Source organism: Siphateles boraxobius, unplaced genomic scaffold, assembly GCF_051911475.1.
Source record: "Siphateles boraxobius isolate OS27281-9 unplaced genomic scaffold, OSU_SipBor_1 92, whole genome shotgun sequence".
In the NCBI taxonomy this organism is placed as follows: Eukaryota; Metazoa; Chordata; class Actinopteri; order Cypriniformes; family Leuciscidae; genus Siphateles; species Siphateles boraxobius.
In genome coordinates, this window is record NW_027509222.1 from 3,691,065 (window position 1) to 3,713,812 (window position 22,748).

At 39.9% G+C, this 22,748-nt stretch overlaps 1 protein-coding gene across 4 annotated transcripts in view; it reads left to right on the forward strand.

Annotated features, from left to right (window-relative positions):
- The window catches only part of gabra6b (gamma-aminobutyric acid type A receptor subunit alpha6b), a 50,454-nt gene extending 34,755 nt beyond the window's left edge, over positions 1–15,699 (forward strand). For all 4 annotated transcript variants that reach the window (XM_077224872.1, XM_077224871.1, XM_077224873.1 and 1 more), the window contains one exon: positions 13,699–15,699. In XM_077224872.1, coding sequence (XP_077080987.1) covers positions 13,699–13,708 — 10 coding nt within the window. In that variant the 3' untranslated portion in view covers positions 13,709–15,699. The remainder of the gene's footprint in view (positions 1–13,698) is intronic.
- The last annotated feature ends 7,049 nt before the right edge of the window (positions 15,700–22,748 follow it).

Below are 22,748 nucleotides of genomic sequence, written 5' to 3' on the forward strand. Positions count from 1 at the left end.
AGAAGATGATTGTTGAGGAACCAGGAAGGAGATGATGGTGGCAGGAACCAGGGAGGCTTAGCTAATTCACAGCGGCGGTGGAAGTGGGCGGGGCTTGCTGCTCATGGTCATTAATTGGCTCCTCTCACTATCACCTCAATTCACTATTCCCTATATTACTCCACTAATATAGTCCACTTGAAGGAGTGAATGAAAACGACTGAGTGAATTCGGACACTGAGTGCGCTGGAAGGGCTGCCGATTTTGCATAGTTCGTGCTTGCTGTTTAATAATCATTTGAAACGTAGAAAACTAGCAGCTACAGTAGTAATGAAAAGATTTATCTTGACCTATGTCATGCAAACTAGCATATAAACCTTATTAAACAATTTAATAAATTAAAAAGGAATTTATACCTGTATGATATACGCTGGACCAGCGCGGTTTGGAAAATGGATGAATAATTTGATTCAGCTGCAGGCGCCATTTTCTGGCGAGATGCGGGAATTCATTTGGTGCTCGACTCTCACAGTGAGTTATGGGTATTCTCTAGCCATTGAGCGTACATCGGTTGTTCACTCATTATTGCGGTGCATTGCATAACATCCATAATGTTTTGGACAACACTACAAATGGCTGTCCCCACAAATAGTGCCCTATTAAAGGGTATGTGGGCGATTTCGTACACAGCCCTAGATTCAGTTTCCTTTTTTGAATGACAAATGTAGATTAAGTGTAGAAATGTAGCCACCTGCTGGTATAGACAGTTATCTCCTAAGATGCAGGTGCTCAGACATACAGTATGTGCTTGTTGGCTGTTGTCCATTGTTTCCCAACCCTGTTCCTGGAGGCACAGCAACAGTGCACATTTTGGATGTCTCCCTTATCTGACACATATATGTCTGGTCTTGGTGATGAGTTGAATCATGTGTGTTTGATTAGGAAGAGTTAAAAAAATGTGTAGTGTTGGTGTGCCTCTAGGAACATATTTGGGAAACCCTGCTGTAGTCTTTGCAGAGTGGAATAACACACATGACGAGGGGCGACAACACAGTTACCTTCCATCAATGCTAGTTCTTTGATGTTGGTTTACTGTACATGGGCTTAAAAGCTTTCCTAGTTGTTTTTTTTAGTTTTGATAACAATTTGATTCCAGTCTTTTCCTTCCAATAAAATTAGATCCATGACTCCTGAACTCCCTGCAATTCGTGACAGTGTTAATGGTTGACAGTGTATGTGTGGACTGAAGTAAAAACAGTTGAGAACTACTGATATGATATTAAATAAAAGTATATATAAAGGTATATCCCATCCTACCTTCAGAGCTCTCTCCACAGCCAAGTCTCCTCTAAAACACATGAATGTGCGCAGTCAGAGTAGAGTGTGCAAAGTGTCACGACAGACGTCGTTGGTGGAGGGGGAATGGAGTGCTTTCAAACTACCTCATGTGTTATTCACTTGTGAGACAACATTAACTGAATACACGTTATGTGATGTGTACTGTATTGTTATAACTCAAAGTCTCATAAATTGGATGGATATTTTATGGTCCTAAGACATCCACAGAAGATTTAGATTATTTTAATTACTGATTGCTATCAGGACGTGAAAAGACTTTCAACCAGCATCATTTTTTTTGTTTTTTTGTTATGAAAAACATTGCCCATCCTACCTTTAAATGCTGTCATTTTTTGTTTTTTTCATTGTCATGTTTCTGTGTCTTGTCATGGGATTTCCTCTTTGTCATGTGATCCTGCCATGTGTCTTGTCATTGGTCGAGTATTGAATGTGATCCTGCCATGTGTCTTGTCATTGGTCGAGTATTGAATGTTTCCTGTCTATGTTCTTGTTTTGAGTTTCCAGTTTCATGCCTTTGTTTTATGTTTGATCACGTTTTGTCAACAAATTGCATTTGGATTCTCACTTCAACTTGCCTCCAGTGGATATAATCCTTACAAATGATTTTAGGTAAACTGACAAAAAAATTATTGTAGTTTAATGAACTCAACTGAGCTAATAAATTATATGTAGTATTGAAATATTTCTGAGAACTGATTCATTGTTTTCGTAATATTCTAGACATAATAATATTAAGTAATTTTTTGGGAATGTCCAAAATTTGAGAGACTTTGGTTCCAACATGAAATTAAGCTTTCCATTAACAAACCTACCAGGTTCAACCTGTCCTTGTGTTACCTTTCTCTTTTCAAATCCATTAGGGAAAAATAAAGAATGGAAAAAGGCCTCAAAGCCTCTGATAAAGCTGCCACGGGACAAAAGAAAATATGAGATATCTCCTCTCTCACATACATGCACGTTCAGTATGCCGGTGTGTGCTTGACAAAGAAATCATAGTGGGCACTACCAGACTGCTGGAGGCTGTATCATGAATAGTTCCATTCAGGTCCAGACATTAAGACATTGTCTGAGTTGACTTGCTTCTGTATGCACAGTTTCACAGACTCTACTGCTGGTGATCAGCTCTTCACTTGATTGCTCACTGGAGTGCCTGATGTGAGAGGAAGTGCTTTTCTCATAATTCAAAGGCAATGAATGTCAGCACAGCCTGAAATCCCCCATTTTTTCATCTTCACGCAGGCACACCAATAACTTTGGTGTGATGACCATTCAATTACTGCCCAAAGATATGTCAGAAAATGTTGGACGTGAGACCCAAAGACCCAGATTTATCATATCTTTATGGATTCACACTCACATAGCACACTTTAAGGTACCTTTTTTGTATGTGTGTTTCTGTATGAATTTGTTATATTTAGAACTCCAGGACATAGGATTATTTCATTGAATGAATGAATGAATGAATGAATGAATGAATGAATGAATGCATGAATGAATGAATGAATGCATACAGTATACACAAAGAAGGGGGATGCAGCGATGCCATTATCTGTAGATTTATCTGTACTCATCTAGAATTGGATTTGGGTTGGTCTTAAAGGTGAAGTTTGTAAGATTTTTCTATGTTAAAATAAATTAGCTTAATCCAGTTTAGTGTTTATTGACTACTACTAGTATGCCATTCATGGGTTTATCTCCCCCAAAAGTGTTAACTTTAGCCACGTTTCCACCGAAATTACCTGGAAAATTTTGTCCCAGGAACCTTTTTCCCCCCAGACCTGTGGCTGTCTGCATTTCCACCGCGATCTAAAGAACCGGAAAGATTAGGCAAATAGTCCGGTGACGTAGGACTGCACGCGACTTTACAGTTCCTGCTGAATATCATCCTCTAAATTTGAGCTTAATAAAGCCTGAACCTCGTTGTCGGTCCATGTGTGTTTTTTTTTTGTTTTTTTCAAATCCATTGTTGATTCGAAAGTTCCTGAACTTTGAAGAAGTACTACCTCGCCGGCAGGGACTTTCAGAGGGGGAAATATTTACCAGGAATTCTTCACGCTTAAATTCAGAAATGGGTAATTCTGAAAAGAGCACGATATACTCCGATATACCTATGTGTTCTGCTTTCATTTTAGTATAGTTACGACTTCTCTAGATTTGTTAAGTAAACCCCTAAATGCTTATATTGATGTATATGAATGTAACTCTGTATTCCTATTCTTTTTCCATATCTTTCTTGATACCGTTGTAATCTTCTCGGTCTCACTGAGTTGGTCACGTACAGGAGATTACAGTGATTCTCTGTGCACGGCTTTCTGGAGTAGAAATCACATTTTCTTACAAGGTCATAAACTATGTAAAGTAGTCGTTTTGACAAGACAAAGAGAAGGGTTTGCACTCAAAAATCTCTAAGGTGATTGGTTATTCTGCTCCAAAGGAGGTGTGAGCTGTCTCCCTTAAAACAAAGGTGATGGCCCGAACATCTTCACTTCGCTCTTCCTGTCGTGTCTTCGTGGTGCTTCGTTTTGTCTTGTCTTCTTTCTCTCGTTTTACTTTCCGTTTTGAGTTTAGCTCAGTCTTTTATTTTCACTCTAGCTTGCTTTTCGTGTTTGGTAGAAGTCCGGTTCTACAAGGGAAACAAACTCTTCCTTATAGCTTTCAAGACAACTTACTTTCAGTTTTGAATTTCCCGCGAGTGAAACGTGCATCAGAGCGCTTCCAGCTCAAGAACTGCAACGAGGACCGAACTTGCGTCCAAGCAGCCTTATTCAGCGACACAGAGATCCATATGCATGTATCGTTCCATAATTCAAATGTATTAAGTGCTTGCCCTGTTTTAAGGCGTTGTGATTCTTTGCTGGCTCTCTAGGGTCAAACTGTTTGTGAAGTTTGCTATTTCTGTGATCTGCTTTCTCTCTCTCTCTTTCCTTACTTCCGTTATTCATTATTCTGTATATATTCGTTTAAATGTAACTTGTGCTATAGCTTCATTTATTAAACCCTCATTATACTATTTATTGTCTCTGACTGTTGCTCATCAAACAAAGCCTCTTAAATGTGTGATCTTAAGCTACAAGCTTGATATTGATAAATACTTTAATTAGTAATATTATCAGAAAGTTATTCTTCATAAACAGAAGGATAGCTTTTCCTGATTGTGATCAGAATAATCCGTTTTGCAAAATTGATCATAGAATCGTCAGTAGGTTTGGTGGACAAACAGACCAGGCGAAACGCAGTTAGTTCTGTTTAAAGGATATTCTAAAAATTGATAGCCTATCTGTATATTATGTATATTCATAATTGATTATAATTCGTTGTGGTCAATTGTCTATATATATATATAGATACAGGTACATGGACTATATATTCCCTTTTCTGGGCAATTTAAAATTGTAGGTAATAACTCATAACCCGGATGATCAGTTATTGATTTTGAATTACTAATTATTGATTATACGTCCCCCCCATTTGAGCTGAGACCTTACAGTTGGCATGTAGTTGCTTATATTCAGTAGAATGTCTGTTGGAAGATCGTCACAATCTAATCGTCTACTAATATTCTAATGAGAGTTAAGTTAACATGTAGTTGCAAAGTTACTTATAGTCAACAGAATGTTCAAAAGGGACCGTCTAAATAAAAGTGTTACCTTTCAAAGATTAACCAGGTCATGAACACATCAAAATGAACAGGACATTGTGATGGAACACGCTACAATGGATGCTTCAATACCAAACAGCATCACCATGCACTTGTTCAGAAAGACAAATGTACTGGTTTATAATGTTACTTAGATGTGTCCAGTGTAAACAGCGTCAAACCGTTGTGGCGCATCTTGTCCAAAATGCGTACAGAGCAGGGCTGGGTTTCCCAAAAGTATCGTAAGCCTAAATTGATAGTAGAGACCACTGATGGCAATTGTTCTACAATCAACTTAGACTTACGGTGCTTTTGGTAAACGCAGCCCAGATACGTTGGATGGGTTTATTATAAGGGAGTTGCTCGCGTTCTCTATAGACAGAGTGTTAGCCTACTCAGTTGCTTACTCATGACCTATAGCAACACAGCAAAAAGTATGTACTTTTATTGAAAACAACCTCATTTTACCTGTTGGGACATGCTTTCACAAGCACTGTTAGAGCTGTTTGTGATGTTTGAGGGGGTGTCTGTTTTTTGCAAAGTGAGTGACAAACCCAAAAGTGTCAGCACACACATTGTTAAAAGAACTATTATTATCGTAGACAATACAGCTGTAATATTTACACATGCACACGCGAATCAGCTTTCTACTGCAGCAGCCTGCTGTACTTCTGTTTTTTTGTTTGTTTTCAGAATTGGCGTTGTGTTGTCTGACTTATTTTGTGTTTATAATTTGTTGTTTTGTGATTGGATTTTTTTATTTTGTTTTCATAATTGTGATTTGTTTTGCACTCCTCAGCCACTGTAATACTGTATATTTCTCTGTCTCACTAGCTCACTGAGACGGAAAGTATTTATGTATTCTTTATAATTTGGACAGGTTTGCATCTGTATGCATAGTACATTTTTTTAGAAATTTTCAACCACTGAATATTTTCTTTCAACTTCCATGTTCTCTAATCAGATATTGTATATAGAGTCCTCTTATTTGAGGCCGTGGCTGATTGTCTTGACTTAACTCTGTGGTTCCTCGGGCAATTAAAAAAAAAACTAGGCTTTCGTTGTATTTAACATTTAGGGCTCTATCTTGCACCCAGCGAAATTGACTTTGTACACCGACGCATGTATCATTCCTATTTTTTTTTTTGCACCCTCCATAGGGTGATGCATGTCTGTAAATTGTGGAATGAACATGAGCTCCCGGGGGGGGGGGGCGGTTCAGCGAAAAGAAAAGGCGTGTTCCGGCGCAAACGTTCCCTGGTGCTATTTTGCAGTTTCAGAAAACAATTCCGGCACAGACCAGGAAAAACCTAATCTGCCATCATAATAGCAATCTGCCATGGAGCAAGCACGCCTGCTTTTAAAGGAATGTGAGATGACGCTCTGATTGGTTTATTTCACGTTACGTCCAAATCACACCTATGAGTAATGTAGCTACTTCAGACCAACCCATTTTAGATTTGCTTCGGGCACAAGAGTCATTTATCCGAGATCCGGCAACAAAGTTACTTGCGTTTTGCGTTTGATACTTACGTTTCAGATTGTTAAAATAGGTCACTTAGTATTATTGTTTTAATTAGAAAATATATTTCAATATTTTTTATAATTATAATAATAATAAAAAAATTATGAGTTAAAAAACATCTCAGGTTACGACTGTAACCATAGTTACAACGAGACGATGTGTCGGACACTTTGGGAACGCCCCCAGCGTGAATGCATCTGAAGCATCTATGTCAACTAGTCGAATGGAAAGAATGAACGTCACGGGCGGGTGCAACCGGCATTAGCTTCGAAAATTGCTGAAGCAAGTCGATCACAGGGATGCAGGAAGTATGGCAGGGCGACGCATCGTCTCATTCCCTTTCTCAGGGAACTAGGGTTACAGTCGTAACCTGAGATGTTCCCTTTTGAGCGAACTCACGATGCATCGATGATGCTTTGGGAACGAAAATACCGAAATCGTCAAACTTTCAAATGCCTGAGTGTCAGCCTGTTGTCAGCACTACACTAAGCACTAAGCTTCTGAGACCCTGGTGCAGCGTCCAAGTCCAGGCTATAAAACCTGACGAATGTGAGCGCTGAGGACCAACCCACCGCATCGCAAACGTCTTGGAGAGAAACCCCAGATAATAAGGCTTTAGAAGCCGCCATACTCCTAGTGGAATGAGCTCTTTCCACCAAAGGGCATGGCTGGTCAGAGAACTCATAAGCAAGAGAAATAGCCTCAACTATCCACTTGCTCAATGTCTGCTTAGAGGCAGGAAGACCTTTCTTGGGTGATCCAAAGCAGACAAATAATTTGTCGGATTTTCTCCACGGCGAAGTCCGAGGAACATAAGCACTGGACACAAGAGGTTCAGCTTTTCCTGGTCCGAAGAAGTAAACGGAGGAGGACAGAAAGCCCACAGCACAATAGGCCTCCCCTTGTTTAGGGTATAAGCATGCCTTGACCATCCCAGACAGATAACTTGCAAGCGTCTGTTCTGCCCAGGGCACCGCCCCATAGCCATACTCTCTCAAGTACTCTCTGTAAAGACGAGTATGGCTTATTCGATGATCTAGACAGATCACTGTGCAGATCAGTAAAAAATGGAAGGCCCCGTAATGGAGGTGAAACATTAGAGGGAAGGAAGCCCCTTTTCTTGGCTGGCCATTCAATATGTAATTTATCTACAGCCTTAGTAATCACCTCCACCAGCTCCTCGTACACTGGGGAAAGAGATAGAGAATCCTCTTCACCCCTGATTTCAATGCTCAATACATCTACCTCCTCTGAGCTAGAGCACTGAAGCATTGGGCTCTCTCCCCAGGTGGAAGAAGCTGCCTCAGCAGACGTGGGTCCTGCACCCTGAGGACCACGAGCCTGGCCACTTTCGTCAAAAAGTGACAGGCAGGAGCGGAGCATGCGAAGCGGAAGATTCTCACAATGTTGCCAATCAGCCCCCTTGAAGGCTCATACCGCATGCTCCACTCCCAAACACCTTACACAAAGCTTGTGTGTGTGTCCACCTGTTAAATAACACGGGCAGGGAGAAGCACAGAGTTTGTACAATTGTTTTGCCATATTGTTTTTAGATGTATAAGTGACAGACAACAGTAAATATAACAGACAGTTTTGACACAGATCGCTTGCTGAGGCAACAGAAGCTAATGCCGGGGTGCACTGCATGCACTTTTATCTCTTCCTGGTCATGCTGTCACCCGCCTGTGACGTTCTTATCTGACGATAAAATGTAACTTGTGCTATAGCTTCATTTATTAAACCCTCATTATACTATTTATTGTCTCTGACTGTTGCTCATCAAACAAAGCCTCTTAAATGTGTGATCTTAAGCTACAAGCTTGATATTGATAAATACTTTAATTAGTAATATTATCAGAAAGTTATTCTTCATAAACAGAAGGATAGCTTTTCCTGATTGTGATCAGAATAATCCGTTTTGCAAAATTGATCATAGAATCGTCAGTAGGTTTGGTGGACAAACAGACCAGGCGAAACGCAGTTAGTTCTGTTTAAAGGATATTCTAAAAATTGATAGCCTATCTGTATATTATGTATATTCATAATTGATTATAATTCGTTGTGGTCAATTGTCTATATATATATATAGATACAGGTACATGGACTATATATTCCCTTTTCTGGGCAATTTAAAATTGTAGGTAATAACTCATAACCCGGATGATCAGTTATTGATTTTGAATTACTAATTATTGATTATACGTCCCCCCCATTTGAGCTGAGACCTTACAGTTGGCATGTAGTTGCTTATATTCAGTAGAATGTCTGTTGGAAGATCGTCACAATCTAATCGTCTACTAATATTCTAATGAGAGTTAAGTTAACATGTAGTTGCAAAGTTACTTATAGTCAACAGAATGTTCAAAAGGGACCGTCTAAATAAAAGTGTTACCTTTCAAAGATTAACCAGGTCATGAACACATCAAAATGAACAGGACATTGTGATGGAACACGCTACAATGGATGCTTCAATACCAAACAGCATCACCATGCACTTGTTCAGAAAGACAAATGTACTGGTTTATAATGTTACTTAGATGTGTCCAGTGTAAACAGCGTCAAACCGTTGTGGCGCATCTTGTCCAAAATGCGTACAGAGCAGGGCTGGGTTTCCCAAAAGTATCGTAAGCCTAAATTGATAGTAGAGACCACTGATGGCAATTGTTCTACAATCAACTTAGACTTACGGTGCTTTTGGTAAACGCAGCCCAGATACGTTGGATGGGTTTATTATAAGGGAGTTGCTCGCGTTCTCTATAGACAGAGTGTTAGCCTACTCAGTTGCTTACTCATGACCTATAGCAACACAGCAAAAAGTATGTACTTTTATTGAAAACAACCTCATTTTACCTGTTGGGACATGCTTTCACAAGCACTGTTAGAGCTGTTTGTGATGTTTGAGGGGGTGTCTGTTTTTTGCAAAGTGAGTGACAAACCCAAAAGTGTCAGCACACACATTGTTAAAAGAACTATTATTATCGTAGACAATACAGCTGTAATATTTACACATGCACACGCGAATCAGCTTTCTACTGCAGCAGCCTGCTGTACTTCTGTTTTTTTGTTTGTTTTCAGAATTGGCGTTGTGTTGTCTGACTTATTTTGTGTTTATAATTTGTTGTTTTGTGATTGGATTTTTTTATTTTGTTTTCATAATTGTGATTTGTTTTGCACTCCTCAGCCACTGTAATACTGTATATTTCTCTGTCTCACTAGCTCACTGAGACGGAAAGTATTTATGTATTCTTTATAATTTGGACAGGTTTGCATCTGTATGCATAGTACATTTTTTTAGAAATTTTCAACCACTGAATATTTTCTTTCAACTTCCATGTTCTCTAATCAGATATTGTATATAGAGTCCTCTTATTTGAGGCCGTGGCTGATTGTCTTGACTTAACTCTGTGGTTCCTCGGGCAATTAAAAAAAAAACTAGGCTTTCGTTGTATTTAACATTTAGGGCTCTATCTTGCACCCAGCGAAATTGACTTTGTACACCGACGCATGTATCATTCCTATTTTTTTTTTTGCACTCTCCATAGGGTGATGCATGTCTGTAAATTGTGGAATGAACATGAGCTCCCGGGGGGGGGGGCGGTTCAGCGAAAAGAAAAGGCGTGTTCCGGCGCAAACGTTCCCTGGTGCTATTTTGCAGTTTCAGAAAACAATTCCGGCACAGACCAGGAAAAACCTAATCTGCCATCATAATAGCAATCTGCCATGGAGCAAGCACGCCTGCTTTTAAAGGAATGTGAGATGACGCTCTGATTGGTTTATTTCACGTTACGTCCAAATCACACCTATGAGTAATGTAGCTACTTCAGACCAACCCATTTTAGATTTGCTTCGGGCACAAGAGTCATTTATCCGAGATCCGGCAACAAAGTTACTTGCGTTTTGCGTTTGATACTTACGTTTCAGATTGTTAAAATAGGTCACTTAGTATTATTGTTTTAATTAGAAAATATATTTCAATATTTTTTATAATTATAATAATAATAAAAAAATTATGAGTTAAAAAACATCTCAGGTTACGACTGTAACCATAGTTACAACGAGACGATGTGTCGGACACTTTGGGAACGCCCCCAGCGTGAATGCATCTGAAGCATCTATGTCAACTAGTCGAATGGAAAGAATGAACGTCACGGGCGGGTGCAACCGGCATTAGCTTCGAAAATTGCTGAAGCAAGTCGATCACAGGGATGCAGGAAGTATGGCTAGGCTAACTAGGGTTACAGTCGTAACCTGAGATGTTCCCTTTTGAGCGAACTCACGATGCATCGATGATGCTTTGGGAACGAAAATACCGAAATCGTCAAACTTTCAAATGCCTGAGTGTCAGCCTGTTGTCAGCACTACACTAAGCACTAAGCTTCTGAGACCCTGGTGCAGCGTCCAAGTCCAGGCTATAAAACCTGACGAATGTGAGCGCTGAGGACCAACCCACCGCATCGCAAACGTCTTGGAGAGAAACCCCAGATAATAAGGCTTTAGAAGCCGCCATACTCCTAGTGGAATGAGCTCTTTCCACCAAAGGGCATGGCTGGTCAGAGAACTCATAAGCAAGAGAAATAGCCTCAACTATCCACTTGCTCAATGTCTGCTTAGAGGCAGGAAGACCTTTCTTGGGTGATCCAAAGCAGACAAATAATTTGTCGGATTTTCTCCACGGCGAAGTCCGAGGAACATAAGCACTGGACACAAGAGGTTCAGCTTTTCCTGGTCCGAAGAAGTAAACGGAGGAGGACAGAAAGCCCACAGCACAATAGGCCTCCCCTTGTTTAGGGTATAAGCATGCCTTGACCATCCCAGACAGATAACTTGCAAGCGTCTGTTCTGCCCAGGGCACCGCCCCATAGCCATACTCTCTCAAGTACTCTCTGTAAAGACGAGTATGGCTTATTCGATGATCTAGACAGATCACTGTGCAGATCAGTAAAAAATGGAAGGCCCCGTAATGGAGGTGAAACATTAGAGGGAAGGAAGCCCCTTTTCTTGGCTGGCCATTCAATATGTAATTTATCTACAGCCTTAGTAATCACCTCCACCAGCTCCTCGTACACTGGGGAAAGAGATAGAGAATCCTCTTCACCCCTGATTTCAATGCTCAATACATCTACCTCCTCTGAGCTAGAGCACTAAAGCATTGGGCTCTCTCCCCAGGTGGAAGAAGCTGCCTCAGCAGACGTGGGTCCTGCACCCTGAGGACCACGAGCCTGGCCACTTTCGTCAAAAAGTGACAGGCAGGAGCGGAGCATGCGAAGCGGAAGATTCTCACAATGTTGCCAATCAGCCCCCTTGAAGGCTCATACCGCATGCTCCACTCCCAAACACCTTACACAAAGCTTGTGTGTGTGTCCACCTGTTAAATAACACGGGCAGGGAGAAGCACAGAGTTTGTACAATTGTTTTGCCATATTGTTTTTAGATGTATAAGTGACAGACAACAGTAAATATAACAGACAGTTTTGACACAGATCGCTTGCTGAGGCAACAGAAGCTAATGCCGGGGTGCACTGCATGCACTTTTATCTCTTCCTGGTCATGCTGTCACCCGCCTGTGACGTTCTTTCTTTCCATTGGACTAGCTGACATAGATGCTTCAGACGCATTCACGCTGGGGGCGTTCCCAAAGCGTCATCGACGCATCGCGAGTTCCCTCGAAATGGAACTAAGAATAGAAAAGAATTACATTTCAAACAAGCTTATGTATTTTCATGAACTCTCGGTTAAAGCTCCACCCACATTCAGATTTATTTGAGTACAGATACAAATAATTTTGAGATTGATACAGATACAGATTTTGTCTCAGCTGCACACCCCTTGTCTTAATGGCTCAATACAGAAACTAAATCATATTTAACTCCAGGAGAGGAAGCCATTGGCTACATGTAAAAAGTAAACATGTTTTTTTGCATAAGGAAGAGTTAAACTAAAAATCATGGCTCCCAAATATTGTATTGGCCACCCAATCAGAAATTAAGTGAAGTCAGCAACATCATAAAATGTTGATCTCCTAGTGTTGTACCGTTGCCACATAAGGTAAAGCTTAATGGTATTAATTGACTCAGATTAAGTCTGTTGTTGTCAATTAGTTTTATTGCTTTCCCCTGTATGCTCTATTTGCCTTAACTGTTGTGGATTTGACCACGATATCTGTTCTCACGATAACTTCTCGTTACTTCGCGTCACGTGACGACCTGTCATGTAAACAGGAAAAGACTTTGGGTTTTCCATGTAAGGAACCGGTATGCCGATCTTTGAGAGAGCATACTCTCATTCACAAACTTACACGATTCGTTGTGGATTACCTTTTTGCTGGCTGTTTTTGGAGCGCTTTGCTGCCGTTCCTTGGAATAGTATTTCCATATGTTCGTTGGTTGGACTCAGCTCTTTGGACACATTACAGTCACTACTTCATAGATCCTGCTCACTGATTTGACCATCTTTCCGGTGAGGCTGATATGAACTCAGCTTTAACTCTGTACATGCTGGACTAAATGACTAAATGACTAAATGACACACACACACACACATACAAACACATACTATTGTCGTAGAGTAACCTTGTATTATTGTACAGTTTCTTTTGTTTTGTAAAATACACTTGGGTTGGTTGCTTATCTATCCATGCTGAGTAGTATTTTTTTCTCCTTATTATTTGTTTATCTAAGAAACGTGACTTTTGTTCCTATTATTTTATTAGTACTCTGCATTTTAATACAGTGGAGTGTTACAGTGTCACGTTTGCCATAGCTGGCAGGAACCGGGCATGCTGCAAAAAAGGTATATATTCAAAGCCTGCCAACATGAATAAGCAAATCTATAGCGGTATTCGGAACCTTCTCAGCCTGGATAGACCTTTTGCTTTTCAATGAAGTCTAGACACTGTGATGCAAAATCAATATTGGGTATGGAATAAAAGCTGACATTCAGTTAGTTTTTAGTAATAGTTGTCAACACAGTCATTTTCAAAGCATATCAAAGGTGAAATGTGGTTGAAAACCAAGTTTTAGACTATTAAACGGTTATCGGCGTAATGTCATATGTATTTGTCCATGATGGGTTAGCAAGGACAGCCATATTTCTTAACCATTAGCTTCAAACATACTCATACTTATATATATATATATGGTTGTTTGAAGTTCTTGCTTTTCTTCTTTTGGTTTATTTGTCTTTTTTCTTTCTCTTTCAGAGAAGTGTGAGCACTGTTAGAAACAATGGAGAATGGTGACTGAAGACAATGACCAGCTAATAAACTAACGGATGGATGGAGGAATGAGAAACGATAAGGGTCAGCTGCTGAAGATTTAACTGTGATTGTCCTGAGAGGGCTAAATGTTAATCTTCTTCACCTTTGCCCCTTCCCTCTCTGTCGGCGTGAATAGCATGTATTGACCTCTCATTGCTCTGGCATGAAACTATTTGACTACAGAATGATTTTCCTACTCTCTAAAGACATTCAAGTTGCAAAAGCACTTGTTGGTACTCTTGTTATGACATTCTTCCTTCACACATTCATCACAACACACAAAAAAAAACTCAGCAGTCACTCACAGTAATGTGCAGGTAAAGCATTCCAGGGTGGAATACAAGCAGCAAATACAAGCCTTATAGCAGCCATATTACTTTTAGCTTGAAAAGAAGCATCAGGCAATACTAAATTGAATTACGGCCATCCTTTGCTTTAACAGCTTGAATCCATTCATCAAAGGCTGCCATACAGGTCCAGAACTTGTGTAGTGGGATAGTGTACCATTCTACAAGAAACAATTTGTGGATATGTTGAATGAGAACTCACTGACAATTGTTTGAACTGGTGCATTTTAATCTTTGAGCATTAAAACATCATGAAGGATGCATGTGATTTATTCATTCATGTATTTTTATTTTCATAGGTTACACTTGGTCTTGTGAATGGATCATGTTTTTTGTCCCTTGTACGACTCTCCAGACAATCATTGGACCTAGCCAAACCATTACACGTCCCCCAGTGTGCTGATACATACATTATGGTTATGAGAGACATTATGGATTGGATACTACTCTGTCTGGTGTCAATTTTGTCCATCTATGCCTAGGGGAATTTTCGGTTGCACTTATTTTACAGTATGTGCACTTACTACAGTGTACTTAAGAAAGCACTGAATAAAATAAGGTAACTACATAGGTAAGAGTTATGTTTAAAGGGTAGGTTTTGGGTATGTAACTAGTTATCACACAGTTATTTCAATTCCTAAAATAATAGCATGTATTATGTAACGTAATATTTCACATGTGTATGTACATGTCAAATGGTACTGTAAAATAAAGTGCTGGATTTTCCTCTTGGCACATTGAATAAATGTGCAGTTTGTGCAACTGATGCACCTGCAATTTGGGTACTAACTAATTAGCCTTCTTCAGCGATATATTTATTGTTGACAAATATTGTCAGTCAGCCTAATATGATTAATCTTTACAACAGCATTTATAGGTTTGTTTTATTTTACAAGTTAAGATGCTTTATTTATTGTGGCTTCGTTCCACCTTCTCTACAAAAGTCTTTCTACACACTGAAGTCCACCTATTTTCTGACAGTAGCTATTATCTTGAATAATCTTTTCCCACTCTTTTTGATTCGTTGAATGAAGTTTTGGATGAAGGCAGCACTCCTTGGGGACAGCTATGACTATGTACAGTATGTCTCAAATTCTTTGTTTTATTCACACATTTAAAAAAACACACAGATATGTTCTCACTGCTACAGATATGCCCTTTTCAAGAGTGTAGGAGTAGATAGATTCAGTGCTTCTGTCCATTTTGGCATTGATAAATTGTTGTTCTTATACAAGGTGCTATCATAACTGAAGATGATTTATTTTTTGGCCTTCATCAAAGCACATTATAAAATGTATGTTTAAATAACATCACCACCCAAGTCTGCTTTGGAAGAAACTAACATCTAAAGAGGGTTTCCTGGCAACAGTCCATCTGCTATGAAATGAGTTCATTTATTTGTGTGTTTTTTTAGAACACATTTAGATTTTTATTTATGAATTGTAATTCAAGTCATGGCTTGAAATTATGTTCTGTTCTCATCTTATTATAAGGGTATAGTAACTGCCCTTTTTTATGGGGACCCACCCATAAAAATGTTCCCTGGTGTATGTACATGTGTAACTATGGATCATTTATAATATACATAAGCATACTCTTTTGTTGTTATGGACTGCATGGCCTCTCATGTAAACACACTGATTAGCAGGTTCTTTGACCTGCCTATCTATGACATTATGCAGTCTTTTATTTTTAAAGAATCATAAGCATACAGAGGGGTTTTTGTGTGTGTGTGTGTGTGTGTGTGTGTGTGTGTGTGTGTGTGTGTGTGTGTGTGTGTGTGTGTGTGTGTGTACACAGATCTGCCTATACTTGGGCCAAATGTCATTAATTATATAGTGAAATATTATGACAACCGACTAGTGAGGACATTTTACTGGTCCTCACTAGTTAAAAAGGCTTATAAATCCGCCCAAAACGTGTTTTTATTTAAATCTAGTGTTTTGCATGTTTCTGTGATGGGTATGTTTTGGGGAAAAGGTCCGTTGGGTTAAGCGATAGCAAATATCAATAACCTGATATAAAATCAATGGAAGTCTATGCAATGTCCTCACTAATATGGTGGAAACGTGTGTGTGTGTGTGTGTGTGTGTGCGTGCGTGCGTGCGTGCGTGCGTGAGAGAGTTAGAGACCAACATATATTAATTAAAATATATTAAAACACAAAATATACATAAATAAACACATAACATGTATACACTCATTTAACAAACAGAAGAAAAAACATTAAGAACTACATTACATACATGAATGATTTCCCTCATACATTCATTTGTAAAAGTCCATCTTTCAATTGAGATAAAACATAATTCAAACTCAAATGCTTGACCATATTACAAAAGAATGAACACATCTATTTTTCTATTTTGATACTTATATTACAGGCCATAAATTAAACATTTAATGTAAATTCGATTTTTTTTTTTTACTCAATTCTTCCAATAATTGAAAAATTGGCTTCAACCTTTCACACTACAAAAAATAACTGACACATATCTTCAGACTCAAAACATAATGGCTTCATGTATTGTCCGCCATTGGAGGTCACCAGTTCTATAATTAATAAGGAGTTTATACAAAGTCATCTAGCTACCTTAAGGGGATACATCAAATACCACTAATCCTTGCAATTTAAAGTCTTAAACACATTTTAATGATTCAAAATGCATCACTTTTAGACAAGTATAATACAGTTCTCTTTTTCAAGTATTACATAACAAAAGAAGTTCTGGAGTTTTACAACTCAATAACTTTTCTTAATCCTTCAGCCATGTCTCCACAGCTGGCCTTTCCCCTAAACATGGAAACCCAATCATCTCATTAAAACAATGTTGTTTTGTTTCCTCCTCATTCACTAACAACAAAATTGATGGTATTACAGACAAAAGTTCAGTCCAAAATCTTTCTACAACACGGGGTGAACTAATACCAAGCTTTAATATCCCTCGAAGAAAACCATTCACCCCTACTTAAGAGATGGGAGACTTTTATAAACTGGACTTTTACCAAAGCAGCCTGCATTGAAGGAGAGTTCAAGATTTTCATAGCTAATGCAAGATTTTAAGGTTCCTCTTTGATCCATAATCCACTTACAATATCTTGTTCTCAAACAATTCTCAAAATGTTCCTTGATTTTTAGAACTGTCTTATAAAAAGGTGTTAATTCGAATAGTTCCATGTCATTTAAATTAATGAAAAAACAATTACAATCTAGTCCCATCCATCCTCCTCTCAAAAGACCACAAGTCACATTAGCCCAACTAACATCCTTCAATACAAAAGCCTCAGAGCAGCTTGTAGCCGAAAACCAGCAATCCTACATCCTGTATCAATTAATCCTAGCCTCCCTTCATGAAGAGGCAGGTAAAGTACCACTGCCAATGCCAATGCTGACCTACAGGGGCAGATTAAGGTTTACACGGGCCCCTATCCTCAATGATATCTAGAGGCCCACCCCAACCACCATTAGGGGCATACATATAAATAAAAGAAAATTACAATTATATATTTCAGCTTTTACTAAAAGTAATCTCCCAGGTTCTACATGATATATAGATAAGAGTTTTGCTTTCAAACTTAAATTAAACAAGATAACAACTCCTGTTCCCTTCAAGCACAAACCCCATTCAAACTCATTGCTCATATTCGTCACTTCTTGATAATGTTTTTGCTCAGTTTTTTCCTGTTCTGTCATGTCTTTGTCTAGGTTAGCTTTCTAGTTTGTTAATTAGTTTAGTTATGTGCTCTCAGTTTTCCCTTCCTGTTTGTTTATATGGTTACAGGTTGAATTGAGTCCTCATTTTAGGTGTGTTTTTTATTTATTTTGTTAGCTCTTTTGTTTGCCCTTCTACCTAAGCCCTCACTTTCTGTTAGTTCCTTGTCTTGGATTGTTTGAAGTCAGCGTGTTCGTGGTTGTGCTTCCTCCAAGTTATTCTCCTGTTTTTTTTTTATTTTTTATTCTTGGATTAAATGTTTATTTCGGATATCTCCTTCATTGTGCGCTTCATTATAGCCACCGACCATGACAAAATACAAGACCCAAGAAACAAAGACTTAACAATTGACTTAGTGGTTGATGCACTATGCTCCATCTTTCAAAATGGTCGTAATATTGAATCACACGTGGAGGAGTTCATAAAGCACTGCCATCTGACTACCTGGGATGATCAACAGCTGATGGATTTTGTTTTGGAGACGTTTAGACCCACACTTCACCTTGTGGATATAACCCTTGAGCGGTATCTGGACTTGGTTCTGAGGTGGTGTGGCTCACCATTCATGGTCGGAGAGGTGGATTACGCCAATACCAATACCGCTCTGTCATGACCATCCCAGCCCACTCCAGCCCTCTTGGTACCAATTGTATTAATCTACGAACCTGTCTCAGAACTCCTCCCAGTAGCCCCTAAGTTCGCCCCAGATCAGTTCTAGTCCATGAATCCACTCCTAAGTATTTTTCAGTAAGTGATATCCCTGTGTCCGTTCCTGAGAGTGGAATTCCAGAGTCAATTTCAAAGACTGAAATGCCCAGAGTCCGTTCCAGTGATTAAAATTCCAGACTCCATTCCAGTGAGAAAAATTCCAGAGTCCGTTCCAGTTTTGGTTCCAGTGAGAGAAATTACCGGGTCTACTCCAGTGTCGGCTCCAGTCCCAGAATCCGCACCAGTGTCGGCTCCAGCCCCAGAGTCTGCTCGAGCCTTCGCTCCAGCCCCAGAGCTAAGCCCACAGAGTGCAGCTCTGACCATCATAGTGTGTTGAGTGCTGTTTAGTGTGTTTGGGCTGCACACAGCTAAAGCCCCACCCAAGAACATTTTGGGGTGGGGCTATCAGCCCTGCTCTCCCGTCCACGGCCACGGAGGCTGTCCCAGAGCCGCCTGCTCTCCCAGACACGGCCACGGAGGCTGTCAAAGATGCCGTCCCTGAACTGCAAGCACCTCTCTTGCTCCCTGAACTACCGGCCCCTCCCTGGCTTTCTGTATTCTCGGTCCCACCCTGGAGGATTTCTGTCCTGCCTAGCCCACCTTGGCCACCCCCTTCTCAGCATCCTGAGCGACCACCCTCCCTCCCCTTTTGGACTTATTGTGGTGCGAGGATGCGCCTTCCAGGTGGGGGGTGGGGTGTCACATTTTGAGTTTGTTTTTGCTGTTTTTTCTGTTCTGTTCATGTCTTTGTCTAGGTTAACTTTCTAGTTTGTTAATTAGTTCAGTTCTGTCCTCTTAGTTGTCCCTCTCTGTTTGTTTCTATGGTTCCAGAATGATTTGAGTCCTCAGTTCAGGTGTGTTTCGTTAATTATCTCGTTAGCTTCTTTGTTTGCCCTTCTACTTAAGAGAGAATGTTTTAACCATACTTACCACTTTTTCAAATCTTGCCAGTTCTCTCACTATAACTTCAATTACAATGACCGGAGGGATGTTTAAAGTGATCACTTTGGTTGCCGTAACAAACAGCGGAGTAGTGTTAACGAAATGTTCTTTCACCCATAAACTGTTTTCAAAAACCTTGTTGACCAATGCTTCTGTTTTGAGAAAACCAACTCTAGCTTTTGTTCATTCTCGAAGCCGAAATTATATATTTCATGTCCTATCTGCTCACCAAGCACTTGCAGAACTTCTTCAGTTGTAGAACTCGTCTCTGGCACGCACAAAACCATGAAAGAGATATAATGTCATGTGGATGGCATAACTAACACCAGGCACACTACTTAATAGAACCCTATATTAATCTCTACAAATAATAAACTATAAAAGTCAAGAATAGTGAAAACGCAAACAAAAGAAAATATGAAGAGCAGTGCACAACAGAAACTCGCTCTAACACACGCACCCTCTCACTCCCAGCATGCACTCTGAGAGAGATGAATTGCTTAAAGCAATCATTAGCCGCGTTTCCATGACAGATGTGCGCAAAACTTAAAAAACATTGTGAAATGGGATAACGAGGCTGGTGGCGTGATTGCTGATGAGCGACACCTGCACAACGCATCGGTCTCGTATCTCTCACGGAGGAGTGGAAGCATAAAAGGAGGAGCGACGACGGTGAAGGACAAGAGAGGCCAGGCCTGGATTTTATTTGATGTTTTGTTTCATGTGGCAGCAGTCGTCTGTGAGGGACGGCTACCTTTATTTTCGTTTTGTATTTGTTTATTTATTTATTAAAATCTGTTGATCGTTCGTCAGTTCCCGCCTCCTTCTTCCCATAACATCTAACCTTCCTACACTGGTGCCGAAACCCGGGAAGAAGGAGGAACGTGCTGTCAAAGAGCCCTCGCCTCTGTGGGGAATCCGCGGTGCCATCAAACATGGTGAGCAGAACGGTCGCCATGGACGCTCAAGCTGATGCGCTGGAGTGAGTTGCAGGGGGGGCCAACGAGCTCGTTGCCGGCTGCCTGGGTGCTGGAGGGGTGGCTGCCGTCCGTAAGGGAGCGGAGGAGTCGCCGCCGTTCGACGTGAGCCTGCTGTCGTCCGCCATGATGGGGAGGAGCAGGGAACGAGGGATTCCTGCCAACTACCCAAGCCCTGAGGAACCGAAGGAGTGTCGAGCTGTCCACGAGGGCTATCCAGCACCACCGCCAGGCACCGCGGAGAAGATTGCCCAGCTGGTGGAGGACAAGGTGGCAGTGCTTTGTGGGAACCGGACCAAGTTTTTTTTTATTTTTTTTTCCTTTCTCCCCTCTCTCATCTCTGTCACTCCTCTTGGTTCCGTCTATCCACACCCCCAGGTGCCGCGGCTACCGTGATTTTCAATTCGTAATTTCAGTTTACGCAATTTGAAGGGTAATGGAAATGCGGCTATTGCTGAGTTTTAAAATGCAAGAAATAACATGTTGAAAGCGCAACATTATATATACACTAATCTCTCTGTATAATGATGTCACTGATGTCTCCATATGATGCTTGACATTGCTTTTTTTTTTTGCTATTTAATAAATGAGAGCTTTTAATGTTTTTTTCCCTTTCTGATTGATTGTTAAGTTGTTGTATTTTTTATCCAATGAAATACATTGTAGCATGTAATATGTTGTCAAATCTAAATTATGTTAAAGCCTTTTTGTATCGGTATTCTATGACAAGGCCTGATTACATAGCATGTAGACTGTTCTTGTACATGCTCTTGTGGTATGTAAGGATTTAATTTATTTTAACACGTTTAAACTATTTGTCTTTCAATTTTTAAATTGTAATGTTTGTTGTTCTGTTGTATTTCTTTTTTTGGGGGGGGGGGGGTATTGCAACAATACTGATTTATTGAGCAATTTAAAGATAGAAAAAAAGCAATGTTAACGTTACCTGCAATTCATGATTGTGCCATTGTATTTAAGGCCATTTAATTAGGATGAAAATTGTGATATTAATTGCAATGGAATAATATTCTCTGGTCTAAAACTAATTTAAATACTGAGCCATAAATTATTCTAAGAGTGTCCATGGACAGAAATTATCAGTATTTGCAAGCACATTTTGCTAACATTAGCTTCATCAATAGCTTAGATCTATTTTAAAAATCAGTTTTAAAAAGTTCAAATGCTCATTCACTTGAATTATACATGAATTATGTGCATTATCTGGACTTCTCGAATGTATTGTCCTTGGGGTTCATGTCTCAGAATGAATTTGTACTATCAGTGTATTGCACAGACTAATATCTACTTACTCTATGTATCTCTGTAATATCTACTTATGTCTCTCCAACAGCCAAAAGGCTTAAGATTATGCAAATAAATTTCAACCCTCAAGTGTCCATCCAATTACAGACCCACATCCTCCCGATGCCCAAATGCTCAGGGTTACCCTTAGTCAAAAAGGGGAGAGTGCCACCTATTGGTACACACCTTGTAACCTGCCCTATGCACTTACTCCTCCCTTCTTCCTTCACCTGCCTGGTGCCAAGCATGTGTTAATACCAATACTTAGCAGTTATGCAACTAACAAACTTTTGTACCATGCCCAGTTTGAGCTGTTTAACGATGGCGCGCAGTGCATTTTGAGGAACAGATGGCTGAGAGAGGCCCAAAAGGCATCATGGGTTGATTAAGAATCTTCTGTTCATGAAATATTACCATAAAAAAGAACATTATATTCTTTCTTTTTTTTTACTCTCTTTAATTTCTGCATTTCCCAATGAACAGTCAGCTACCGCAGCAATGGATGACTACTCACAAATGTTGTATGATTTCGGGATTTAGTCTTTTCCTTTTTTTTGCTCTTGTGAGGACAATCAGAATGATCTCTTTTTTAATTCAAAACTGCCAAAATTAGATCAGCTCTGCTCCAAAAGCAGACTGTCTCATGACACGTGATCCAATCTGCGTACAGACGTAAAAAGCAGAGAAAGAGATTAAAGTGAGAGAGGAGTGAAATTACTCATGCTGAATCACGGCAGACTCTTATCCCTTAAATGCCAAGCTGTCGTTAAATAAACATGACAGTGGAATCCGGCTCTCTCTAGATCCACACTAGACTACGACTAAACGTGCCCTCATCCATTAGTCTTCAACAATATGGCACTGTTGAATCCCGTTTCAAGCATGTGTGGGTATTTATGTTCACATATGTCCTTCCACAAGAAAAGTACATTGCAATCAGGGTTACATATACCTCAGAGGGTTTTTAGGCACATTCAAGGGTACTTTGATGCAAGAAATGCAAT